This window comes from Nicotiana tabacum, chromosome 10 (genome assembly GCF_000715075.1).
Source record: "Nicotiana tabacum cultivar K326 chromosome 10, ASM71507v2, whole genome shotgun sequence".
Classification (NCBI taxonomy): domain Eukaryota; kingdom Viridiplantae; phylum Streptophyta; class Magnoliopsida; order Solanales; family Solanaceae; genus Nicotiana; species Nicotiana tabacum.
In genome coordinates this window covers 548,895-562,940 of record NC_134089.1, presented here as the reverse complement: position 1 = coordinate 562,940, position 14,046 = coordinate 548,895, and the positions used below count along the sequence as shown (strand labels likewise).

At 34.0% G+C, this 14,046-nt stretch overlaps 1 protein-coding gene across 6 annotated transcripts; it reads right to left on the bottom strand.

Annotated features, from left to right (window-relative positions):
• Positions 1–878: 878 nt before the first annotated feature.
• Positions 879–12,015, bottom strand: LOC107773997 (mRNA-decapping enzyme-like protein). 6 transcript variants are annotated; one of them, XM_075222424.1, is made up of 10 exons: positions 11,712–11,836; positions 10,864–11,066; positions 10,683–10,770; positions 10,489–10,529; positions 9,381–9,430; positions 8,930–9,077; positions 7,562–7,612; positions 3,882–4,005; positions 2,553–3,023; positions 879–1,186 (listed from the first exon to the last, which is right to left on the bottom strand). In XM_075222424.1, the coding sequence occupies exons 2-10, from the start codon at positions 10,905–10,907 to the stop codon at positions 1,130–1,132; spliced, it is 1,074 nt and encodes a 357-aa protein (XP_075078525.1). In that variant the 5' UTR covers positions 10,908–11,066; positions 11,712–11,836; the 3' UTR covers positions 879–1,129. The 6 variants fall into 6 exon arrangements, with proteins under 6 accessions (XP_075078525.1, XP_075078526.1, XP_075078523.1 ...); XM_075222425.1 differs by having other exon boundaries at positions 8,930–9,074; XM_075222422.1 differs by lacking the exons at positions 10,683–10,770; positions 10,864–11,066 and having other exon boundaries at positions 11,712–12,015.
• Positions 12,016–14,046: the final 2,031 nt, after the last annotated feature.

Below are 14,046 nucleotides of genomic sequence, written 5' to 3'. Positions count from 1 at the left end.
GGGTGCAGAAAAAAAAACAGAAATTTGAAAATTACAAAAAAAAAAAAAACAAAGTTAAAAAAAAAAATTGTGCGGGGCAGGGGCAGTGGAGTGGGTGGTGCAAAAAAACGTAAAAACAGAAGAAGAAGAAGAAGAAGAAGAAGAAGAAGAAGAAGAAAAAGTAAAAATAATTGCGGGGGGTGTAGGGTGGGTGGTGACGAAAAAAAAAACTGAAATTTGAAAAAAAAAAAAGAAGCCTTTTTGGAGAGAGGGTGGGGTTAGGTGGGTGGGTGTGTGGATATGGGGTGGGTGGTGAGGGTGGGGAAGGTTGAGAAGGAGTTTTGAAAAATGTTTTCTCTTCTCTTGATAAGGAAAATATTTTCCTCCAATTGGAGGAAAATGAGTTCATAAGGAAAATATTTTCCAAAACATTTAAGTCAACCAAACATGGAAAAATTGGAAAACATTTCATACCAAACACACCCTAAGTTTCTAATGATGTCGAAAATTTCCAAATAATTTTCTTTTCAGAACTTTTTGAGAGAATATATATCAATTCAATTGGCCAAAACCGAACTGGAGAATAAAGTGATAATGATATAAGGAGAAAAAGGGGGAAATTGAGCATTTATATGTGGTGTCTGAATTAGAAAAGCTGGGGGGGGGGGGGGGTAGGGGGTTTCCTAATTGAAAAAATGAAAAGGGTCAAAAATTACAGTTGGAAATAGAGCACTTTTATTTTCCGTTATCTTTGGTGTAAAATATGTTCTTGCCGTTAAAAAAGGTCTAAAAGGTTTGCAATAAGCGGATATATTAGATTATAATTTACTGGTGTATTATATACACCTTAATTCAGAATTGAATGTTAACTAAAACCATGACATTCAGCACACCCTATCCAACCTCCATAATAGAATTTATATAGAAATATAGTAATGGTTCCTAATTGTGAAGGATGATTGTCTAAGTTTCATTTTTACATCAAGTCAAAGGTTTAGTCAGTCTCCTCGTGAGGTGAAATGAAGACTAAGTCCATATCTTCAGCACAATACACTACATATTTCATGGTATACGTGGTGAAAGAGAAGCAATATACACACTACTTATACATGGTCTACAATTTACACAATCACCACAGTATTTCAAGAAATTATGATTGATGGACTTTAAGCAAAGCTTGGTAGACCAAGTCGATAAACTGATTGTCCTGCAATAAAAATTTAGAAAATGATCAATTTCCGACAACAACATAAATTCAGAAAATGATCAATTTCCTACAATAATAGACAATTCAGAAAACATCCTGTGAGAGCTGTTTCAAACTACTAAAAGCTGTCATGATTACAAATCGATGAAACATCTCTATACACCAATATGTGTTGCATCTCCATGACCTAAACATGCGTTGCAACATATGGTTCTTCAGGACCTAACGATGTACTTGCAGTGGAAAGCACTTAAACTAGTAAATCTTACAAATTTGTAGATTCCTAGGTATTCTTCATCCCAACCATTCCCTAAGGTGGGGCTCAAACATTTTTCACTATTTGTTCTCGGGATGCGCTGGTGCAATGTGTCAAGTTACAGGTCAAGCTTGAGATTTCAAAAAAAATAATTGAAAACAATGTTTGTTTAGGAAATATGATCATGTTTTGGGGAAAAAGATTTCAAAACTTTTCAAGTTCCCAAAAACTAATTTAGGGCAGTTTTTGGGCGAAATTTTTTAAGCCACTCATAAAACTTCAACTTTTCTTCAAATAAAATGCATGTCCAAACACAACTTCAACTTTCAAAAACTATTTTTCAACAAAACTTCAAAAACTCTTTTTTCAAGTTTCAATCAAATCTATGTCCAAACGCTAAATTTAATTTAAAATGAGAATCTGAACTTAGTGAGACTCTTTACAGAGAAATTTCTCATAGCATCTACACATTGAAAAAGAAATTGCACATTAGAAAAAATATGAAATCAAATACAAGAATTAATTTGACCGGGGATCTTAAGAAACTAAGTATACAAACTGATGCATATGCACTGTAGGATGGCTGTTTATCAGGAAAAGTTAAAATTTTAAACTAGCTACCCTAGGATGAAACTTATACAATATAAGGGATAGCCTTTAACTATTATACTGATGGTTCTAGTACAACTTATTAAATAAGACCTTAGAGCTTTTGATAAAATAAATAAGACCTTAGAGCTAGCATGTCCAATTTAAACTTTGAGTCACTTACCAGGATCCTTTGATTGTGCACACAAGTCAGAGTGAAGTTAAAAATGTTGAACCCTCCAAATCTCAATGTGCTTGCAAGAAAGTAGTTTTCGTAGATATGCCAAGACCACAAATTTATGGATAATCTCAACGTGTTTGCAAGAAAGCAGTTTGATAGATATGCCAAGCCGACAAATTTAAGGATAAAATGACCAAGATTTATGCAGTTGAACAAAACTCAATTACTGTTCAAGTACACAAAAGATGCATTCAGCAATGATAATATGCAATTAACTAACACAGCAATGGTCATCCGAATAGCAGGCAGAGTACACATGAACCCTGGATGACAAGATATACCTGAACAAGCATTAGAAGTGCGTCATGAACTTTCTCTCTGCTCAGTGGTCCACTATTTGGAGGAGGCTGAGTAGAAGTGAGAAAAGGAGGTGGTATAGGTGGCGGAAAGGGTTGAACTAGAGGTGTGCCATGTTGGGGTTGTGGATCCACAGGAGGATAAGGAGCAGAAGTTAATATAGCTGAAGAGACAGGAGTTGTCACCAACATAGGTGATGCAGGAGGTGTAAAGAAAGAAGGCTTCACAAGATTTGCAGGGTGATTGGTATTATTGATCGGGTTAGCAGAATCACGGGGCAACTGTGTAGGAAGTGATGGAGCTGACTGAACAGGTAATGAGACTTGCAAAGTTGGAGCAGGAGATGGTAGGAGGCTTGGAACTCGGGGTGATAGATCAACAGTTTGAGCTGGAGAATGATATGGCTGTCCGGAGTTCACAACATTTGAAGAGGTATGCCCAATACTTGCAGCAGTCTGCAACAACAAAATAGAATCTCAGGACTTTAACATTGGCAGTGGGGGAAGACTGCCCAATACTTTAAAGCCAATGTTTTACTCCAGAAGAAGTCATTCTCATTGATCTTCCATGATGCATTCATCTACTAATGCAGCCTCACTCATATTTTGAAGAAAAAGGTGCATTTTTACCCCCCTTAACTATGCTCCCAAAAGAGCCAGCTTAATATATAACCTCATTTTCTTCAAAGGCATATAGCTACAGCTGCTAGTCCCCAAGTGAAGCCATCTCCAAAAAATTCAGTTAGCAACAGAGATAAATTCTTAGATTCCGGGAATTTGATATTCCTCACGGATCCAGATTCTCATACTATGATTGTCCTCGTATTCTACATTTCCGTACACTTGGTATCATCATTAGTCAACCCTCTTCTGGAAATAAATATTTTCTGCAAATTCCCGGAGTAGAACATTGTCCCTCATGATTTTTTCGGGATGGGGGTGCACATGCATCAAGTTACCCAACAACCGAATGAATGAAAATGTGAGCCTTGGTTTGACATATATCCAGGGTAATGTATGGTCTCTGTAAAGCGTAAATGATTCAAATAATGTGCATCCACTATAAGTTGGTACAACTTTCATGTAGATTAGGTATAGAAAAAAAATCTTCAACCAAGGAAATCTCAGGCGATGATGGTTTTAAGAAAACGTACAAGGGCCAGCATTCTTTTGCTGCAAGAATTGAGTGACTAGAGAAGCAAATAGGTAGAAATATTGAAAGTTCATGAAGAGATTTAAAGTTTCAAACGTGACAGTTTTAGATGTTAGACGGGAAATTCAACATCAAGATCATTAAGAAAGTTTAGTACATACATTGAAGAAGTTCATAAAGGAAGAATCATCAGCACTATCCCCAATGGTTGAGGTGGTAAATGCTTGTCCAAATGGCCCTTCTATTACTGTACTCATCGGCACCGCTTCATGTTCTGTAAACTCACTGCATTTGAAGACATCAGGAGATTTTAAAAATTAGTACAAAACCACATCAAAAAAGGGGGAGAAAATCAAGAAGAATAACAGAAACTCTAATAGCTGAAGTGCAACAAACATTGACTTAGTCGTCACTTATGGACAAATATATTAACAAGGGAAATATGACAACGAACACAAGATAACAAAGTCATAATTGATTCTTCTATTTCTTCTTTTGCTCCGTAAGTGCCTATGTTTATGTTGGACCCTCATTCTATGCAAAAACATAAATGGGAGATTATCTAGGAAAGTAAGAAGCTCAGGTTCTATTAGATGCGCTCTCAACAAGCAAAAAAGTGGCAGAGATTTGAGGGCTTTGGAAACTTTTTAGGTGTCTCATGGAGGCCAGACGAGGAAACTGCAAAGGCACTGATATTGCAAATTCAAAAGGGATGCAACAGAATAGCAAACCAGGTGACAAGAGAAATCACCAGAAAGAAAGAAGGGAAGATAACAAACAAGAGGATGAACTTTAAAAGTAGGAAAGCGGCATCAATTATAATGCCAAAGAGGGTAATGGAAAGTTAAACACGCCAAAAAGATGGAAGCAAAATCATTTATTTACCTGTTGTTTGCTCGTGGATGGGAGGTAATTTGGGCTTTTAGATGTCAAGGGTAAATAGGTTACTGATGAGGGTTAATAATTTATTCCGGCTGTATACTGGTCAAACCCCACATAAGTTCAGCATAATCAAACAAATCATTTGTTTACTAAAAATTAATAACGAAATTGGACTATTTGCTAGAGATTAACGCGCCTAACCTTGGGATATCAGGCTACCCAAGTCATTAAACAACAGCTCCTAGAACATTCTACACTTTTGTTAATGATGTACATTTTCATTTCTTCTTCCTCTCATTAAAACATCTTGTGTGCCAGCAATTAAGGTTTAAAAGAAGCTTATTATTCTAAGAAATTAGATTATTTGCTAGAGCTCAACGTACCGGGATTGAATATGATGTTAAATTCCTTAAATAAGAACCTCCTAGAATATTCTTTTTCTTTCATGAAGTAGATTTTCATCTCTTTCTTCCTCTCATTAAAACCTATTGAATGCCTGCTAACAAGTTCGCATATGAGATTCACTTTGTGGACAAATTATTCAGGATAATACTGGAGAAGGGTCATCAAAGCAATATGGTCTCCTCAATACATGGACCACCAAATCACCATCCTCTCCCGTGGTCACATTAGATCCTACTCGGAAGTAATCAATACAAAGACATCCTATTCATGTTGGAGATGGGAGAAGAATTTACTTCTAGCAGGATTCATGGTTGGACCAGCCCATTAAAAGACTCCTTCCCAGAAATCCTCAGCTTCTTCTTCTTTTTTTTCTTTTTTTTTTGTGATCAAGTAATAAGATTTTATAAACAATGGGCAAAAGAATTACCCGTATACAAGACGTAACCAAAAAGTAGAAAACCTTACAAAATGGTAAACGACACCCAATCTTCTGTACCTAAACTCCTCAGCTTCGTAAGTAACCCATTAGCTCTTTTATATGATTAAAGAACAACCAGGGATGGAACATCATTTTTAGAAGAAATTGCGATAACTGAGAGTTAGAAAAAGTTCTTGGCTTGCTAAACAAGCTGAACAATCTACCCGAACCACAGAGTTCCCCAGACAGTCTGATTTGGAAGGTCAAGCTAATGGAAAATTTTCAATCAGATCATACTATTCCACCTTAACTCACCCCACCACCCCTTCACATTTCTGGCCATGCAAAAGAATCTGGAAAAGCTTTGCCCCTAAGGTGGAATGTTTTACCTGGTTGGTCACAAAGGGAGCAATCCCACCTTAACAAAATCTGCAGAAATGAGGCATAAACCTATGCAATACATGCGCACTATGTGAAGAGCAAATCGAATACGTAAATCACTTGGTTCTATTTTGCAGTGACTTGGAGTATGATTTTCAGTAATTCGGGGCTTCACTGTTCATGCCTAAAAACACAAAGGAATTTCTTCAATGCTAGTAAAAGAGAGGGCTCAGCAAAAGCTCAACCAAAGTGTGGAACACCATCCCAGCTGCATGTTGGTGGATTATTTGGAGGGAAAGGAACAAGAGAGTTTTTTAGAATAGAAAGAAGAATATAAGTAGCTTGAAGTATATTAGAACTTCTTTGTAAGATGGTGTGATATGGCTAATGTAAATGGCCATGCTTGACTTTCTTTAGTCATCACACAAACTACAAGTAACTGCTTGATGCATCCGTCCCAGCATTCCCTTTATGCTTAGCTTACATTTTAATAGAAATTAATTTATCCAAAAAAAAGTGAAGGGATTGTGAAAGGGTGAATAACAATCATTGGATTAGTATAATGTGTAGTTCATCGTATTAAAATCTACTTATGGTGTATCAACTAACATATGGGTTTGGTTTTAAATTGGACAAGGATTTGTTTCCAATAGTATTCTCTGTCTACAGTAAATCACTTTATCCAATTTGATGTTGGTTTTATTAACGGATTAAAATAATTGAAATATACATTTTAAAAGAATGGTATGATAGATGAATATGTAACAAATTGGAGTAAAATAGGATGGTTGTAGTGGAGGAGTCCTACAAGTATGAAATACGACATGAATATACCTACCAACGTGAAAAAAGTTCTATAGAACAATTCTAAGACCAATAAGGTTATATAGAAGTGCATGCTGGGTCTTTTTTTTTTTTGATAAGGTAAAGTATTATTAATAAAAGTGTACCAAGAAGGTACACAAGAGTACAAACAGAGCAGACAGCACCTACAGAGAGCACTCTATTACATCTTTCCCAACAAGTGAATGTTGGGTCTTAACATATCCACAAAATGCATGCTGTCAAGATACGGATGTTAGGATAGATGTTTCATCATACAAAGTTAGACGAAATTAGAAATAATCACATTATGCAGAGGGTGTAACTGCCTAAGTGGCATTACATAAAGCATAAAATGAGAGGTCGTCGGAGATGGTAGGATTATATCTTACATAGACCTCCAAATTAACCAATCCATTGGCATGATGCTATGACGATGAAAGGTGCTAAAAAGAGACAAAGTATACAAACATTCACATGGAGTGAGAATCTTTGAAGACCTACAATCTTTTGAAATCCAAGCGGATTCGGCTAAGAACATAACACAACGCTATGATGGTTGGAGGTACTAATATGTATATATTGTTATTCCAGTATTCCACATAACACAATACATTGATGATCGCATAGGAACCATCAATCAGCAATCACAATTTGCACAAAGATTATTTTCTTATTCCTTAGAGCAAACAGCCTTTAAGTACTTATCTTCTATCATGCTGCAATAATTAAACAGTTTCTTATGATGTACTTTTTTCTTAATCAGGAGTTTCTTATGATGTACTAAAACATGGAAGGGTTATAGCGTCACCAGAAATGAGAATATCCATGAGTAATTACATATAACTTGTGGTTACTGTAAAGAAATTGCTTGACAAACATCTCAATATCCAAAATAAGAAGAACAAGAGGGAAGAATCAACGACTCCGCACCTTTTTCTTAACTGTGGCTTCAGGGGAACCTTTGAGTATGCACCTAAAATTCTGGAAACCACCACATCAAAGTAAAATTATACGATTTGCAGATTAAGCGCCATGAATACGTAAGAAAAATTACCCAATTACTTCACATACCCTGTACCACTAAAACAAACTAGCAATAAATATTCTCTGGTGCCATTTCTATCAACAGATATAGAACAAAGACTAAACTGCTTTTTCTATCTGATTTATGTCATTTCCATCATCTAACATGAAGACTAAATGGATGCAATACAATTTAGACACCTCCACTAACAGAAAGTCAGAGTTGTACAAAAACTGGAAACATAATTGTCGGGCTAAAATAAATCTGATGTTATTGAAATCACATATTTAAAGCCTAAGGTATGTCGTAATTTGACCAAACAAGCTCCAAAAGTTGAAATATTTCATTTAGAACAGCCTTCAACTTAATGCCTTTTGATAGAAGAACCTTATCATGTTTATCCCTACCAAATAAAAGCCAAACTACCTTCCAGTTTAAACATAAATTCCGGATTGCTATCAGCTTGACAATAATATCAGGCATCCACAAGTAATTATAAGTACAAGGATAATAACCAGCCCTTAAAATTTTATCTGAGTAGTTTATTCACTTATTTGTTTCCTCTTTATCATATGAGAAACGTCTATAAGGATCACATATATCAGTTGGTGCTATATGTGTGTATGTTCGGGAGAAGATGTGGATCACCTCTTATAACATTGTTAAGTAGCTACACACATGTGGTGGGAGGTTATGAATTGGTTCGGAATACAATGGGTAATGCCGAGCACAGTAAAGGAGGCACTATACAAATGGGCTTTTAGAAGAAGCAAGAGAAGACGCAGGGCATGGGATGTCACCACTAACTCTTATGTGGGCAATATGGAACAGAGGAATAGGAGAGCATTTGAAAGGGTCGAGAAAGATTTTGTACATGTAAGGAGTAGCCTCGTGGGTCTAGTTTCCTTTTGGTGCACCCATGAGGTTTTTGTATGTATAGATAACTACGTCACTTCGGTACAGAACCTTATTTTGGTGTAGGTCTCTTTACTTTTTAGTACACTTCTTGTATACGGGGATTTCCCCAACATTAGTAAAACTAGTTACCTTATCAAGAAAATGTCTACAAAACTCGCCACCATAACAGTTGCTTTACGTTGTTTACAGAGAACCATAAATTAATCTACAAGAATGTATTTTCCAACATCATAGATCTCCACTGCAATAATCTCAACTTTCATCTACAACTATACATTTTCTGATAACAAAGAGACAAGCTCCGCTCATAAATAAATCATATAGCTTGGGGCATGAAGACTGAAGAAGATGCCAACCTGCCAAAGAGATCTGCAACCTCCTCACATTCATGTGCATTGTAGAACCAAATACCATTGACTTCTTGGGCTGCATTCCGATACAACAGATATGGAACTTGAACCTCGAACTCAAAGTCTCCCAAGAGATCTTCCACCATATTTTCTGCTTCATATTAAACAGGAAAGCTTCATGCAAGAAACAAATATCACAATTTTCTCAAAATAATCTAATATTCACAAGGCCAATAGAGGAAAAAAAAAATTATATTATGTTTTGTCTCAGAATCATGACCACCAAATCGAGAAGTGTAAACTTAGATGTCAAAAAAAGAATTATTCATAAGAAGCACTACTTTCAAAAATCATAAAATGAACAAAGTAAAAATAAAGAATTCTAAAGGTTCTCCCCTATGTATTTGAAAAAGAGAGGTCCCGCACAAAATTATTAGAAGAAGAAATGGGATTATACCTGTATTCCTCCGGTTCATAACAATAAACTGGAACCTTGGCTGAGAATTCCTAAAATAACATAACCAACAACAATGATATCTGGTCATCCAACCTCCTTATAGGCACACAATCCATCAAAAACCATCAGAATCCCATATTATAACATGGAAAACTACCTATAAAACCAAGGAAAACCATCTAATAATTATATGATATCTGCACAGTGATAACAGTTTCTGACAAGCTGAATTAGAAACAAATTTTTGGACAAGGTACCAGACATTTCTTCATAAATCTTAAGCATAAAAATAGGCTGCTGTGATCTGTGAACTGGACCAGTTTGGATCACCTTGGGGGGGCTGGCCTAGCCTAACCCACCGACCTCCATCCCATGAGGGGAATCTAGTCGGTGGGCCAGCCACACAGTACAAGGCCCATGGGCAGAGCGGAAGTTCAAAGGGGGGAAAAGAAAAGACAAAAAAATGAAGTGGCAACGGTTAGTTAGGTGCCTAAATTTACACATATTTTATTGCTCTGTTATATTAGAAATTACAAGAGTTATTCCTTATTTTATTTGGAGGAGAACTATGTCAACTTCCAAGCAAAATAAACCCACCAAACCCTTTTAGCTTAGATGCACTTGCTTTGGTATCTAGGCAACTTAATGATATAAATTCAAGTCCCAACGCCTTAAATACTTTTCATGTTTCATTAATTTCTTACAATTATCCCATCTTTTTCTTGAATTATTTTTTATTTATAATCATCTACTTTCCGTCTAAGTATGTGATTCTGTAATTGCATTTTATAGTAAAAGAAAGGGGTCCAAGACTACTTATCAAAAAACGGGGTCTGAGACTAGACCCTCCTAAGGGATTAGGGATCGCTCTGGAAGCGGATAGGCTGATGGTAGGGCATTCACCAGGATCGATCATGAGCCCCTGAACTTCTAAATTTTGGGGCTAGATCAGTTCGGCCAGGTCACTTTGCCATGTATATGAATGTTCAATCTAGCATGATAGCAGAAAATACCTGCTAAATCTGAAATAACATATAGAACAAAGCCAGACATAAACACTTCCTTTTTAAACAGAAAACTTTAGTTACTTGTCATACTGCAAGCATACCTCTTAACTACAAAGAAAGAACCTTCAACCTCCTTGCGGCTCTGCAATCCAAATTAACCAATAAACAAGTTTTTCTTCAAGACTACATTTCATGAAGACCAACTGACCAGATTATAAATAGGCCTAAAGGCAGGAAGTGGGATTACACAGCGCAATCCCTTAGAATAAATTTTCCAAAACATCCAATTCACCACCTTTTCATCTGAATGATGTATATCACGAGCAACAGGTCCAAATAGAGCAAAATTCCCTACTAGCTTGGGATGAGGCATTGAGGCATACCTTAATTTCAGTGGTAAGTTTATTTCAGCAATTTTTCTAAACAAATGCACACATTAAAAATTGGTAAACCAAGACTTTCTATATCACACACACCTTAAGCAACATTTCGTTACATACTGCAACACACGATAAGACATGAGTTTGTGTAGCAGCAGCCAGAGGTGGATCTACAGTACTACTTATAAGTTCATGTGAACCCTGTAGTCGTTGTAGGGACCCATAAATTTCAAATCCTGGATGCACCTTTGGTAGAGGCAGAGAACTATAATTATGAAATTTATTCTTTCGAACTATCCCTGAGACACTTTGTACAATCATATCCGTCAATGTACACAAACAGAGAGATTAACAATTACTAAATAAATACCTCAGATATACACATATCTACATAAAGCACAAACTCAATATTTTGCTGATATTGAAAAAAAACGACCTGATCAAAAAAGAAATGATGGATTTAAGTTATATACACTGACAGTATAAAGTTTATTTACAGCATCGGTGTTGTTTGACATGTTGTAGTAGGTTGAGTTTAAGTTATATACATCGTTAGTGTTAGTGTAAAAATTACACTATCAGGTCACCCAAAGAGTATCTACTAGTAAGCCTCCTTAAAATGTGGGGATTATAATCTTGAAATAAGACAAGCTAGCTGCTAGAACGCGTAAATGTGACTTCATGATGTAAAATTTCACTGGTAAGTGCGTCCTGATGGTGTAAAAGTTCCTTGGTAGATGCGAACGGATGGAGTAAAAATTTCTTACACTGACAAAGTATATAACTTAAACTCTAGCAGCAGCAGGTAAATTATAATTGAGATTTGGCTGCGATTACCTTATAAATGATTTGATAGTGTAAAGATTCTTTACAAAGTGCATAAAACTAAAACTCATAAATAAGTAAATAACGAAGTACTATATAAGTAAATGATATTTTCTGACCCATTGGTTAAGGTCGCCATTGAAGTCGTACAAGGTGACATGAGCAGCGGTGAAGAGGATCTCCTCAATACACGCATCGATTCTCTGTAGGACAGTGAGGTTAAGCGTCTTTCTACTTCGGTCGTCCAGATGCGGCATTAACTTCGACATTTTCCTTCTAGAAACCGATAATAGAGAGAGAAACAGAGACTCTGATCGGAGAACGAAGTCGTAGAGAGAGAAAGGAAGAGATGTAATGTGACCGTGGCTACCAAATAAAAAAAAATTGCCAAAGAGATACCGTCGGAACAAGTCACTTTTACCATTTACGCTTTTGGAGTACTGATTTATAAGTAGTATTTTTTTTTTGTAAGAGGGGAATACGGGTGGCAAGTGGGCCGGGTCGGTCCTAAGTGGGCTCTGCGGGTCCGATTCTAAGTGGGTCGTCCTATGCGGTCCGGTCCTAAACGGTTCCTGGCTTCGCGGGCTTATTGCTGGAATCGGCTCGGGACCGGGACCACGAACTAACGGTCCCGGGTTAAGTGGGCCGGTCCCGGGCCTAAACGGGCCCAGCAGAAACTTTGTATTTTTAAATTTTTTTTTATAGAAGTTAGAGAAAAAAAATAGTGATAAAGATATATAAGTTATATTCGATTTATATACTATATATACATCTTAAAATATATATATATATATATATATATATACATATATACTATATTATATATACATAGTATACATCTTAAAATATACTATATATACATCTTAAGATATACTATATATATATAGTATAGTATAGTAGATCTTAAGATATATATACATCTTAAGATATATAAGCTATATATATATATATAGTAAGATGTATATATAGTATATCTTAAGATGTATACTATCGAATATGACTTATAAACTATGTATATATATTATAGTATATATATAGTATATTATAGTATATATATACATCTTAAGATATATATATATATATATATATATATATATATATATATATATATATATATATATATATACTATACTATACTATATATACATCTTAAGATATATAAGTTATATTCGATTTATATACTATATATACATCTTAAGATATATATATAGACACACACTATACTATATATACATAGTATATAAGTCATATTCGATAGTATACATATATATATATATACACACACTATACTATATATATACATCTTATATATACACGCACTATACTATATATACATAGTATATAAGTCATATTCGATAGTATACATCTTAAGATATATATAATATATATAGTAAGATGTATATATATTATAGTATAGTATAGTATATACTATATATACAACTTAAGATATATAAGCTATATTCGATATACATATATATATATATATATATATAAGCTTATATGTATACTATACTATACTATAGTATATATACATCTTAAGATATATAAGCTATATTCGAATTATATACTATATATACATCTTAAGATATATATATATATACACACACTATACTATATATACATAGTATATAAGTCATATTCGATAGTATACATCTTAAGATATATATAATATATATATATATATATATATATATATATATATACACACACACACACACACAAACTATACTATATATACATTTTATATATACACACACTATACTATATATACATAGTATATAAGTCATATTCGATAGTATACATCTTGAGATATACTATATATATATATATATATATATATATATATATATATATATATATATATATATATATATATATATATATATATATATACACACACACACACACACTATATATACATCTTATATATACACGCACTATACTATATATACATAGTATATAAGTCATATTCGATAGTATACATCTTAAGATATATATAATATATATAGTAAGATGTATATATATTATAGTATAGTATAGTATATACTATATATACAACTTAAGATATATAAGCTATATTCGATATATTTATATATATATATATATATATATACATCTTACTATATATAAGCTATATTCGATTTATATACTATATATACATCTTAAGATATACTATATATACATGTATATCTACTATATATATCTAGTATATCTAGTATACTATGTATATATAGTATATCTTAAGATGTATATATAGTATAGTATATATAGTATATCTTAAGATGTATATATAGTATATCGAATATAGTTTATATATCTTAAGTTGTATATATAGTATATATACTATACTATACTATAGTATATAAGCCGTATTCGATAGTATATATATAGGCTTATATATATATATATATGTATATCGAATATAGCTTAAGATATATAAAAAAACAAAATATT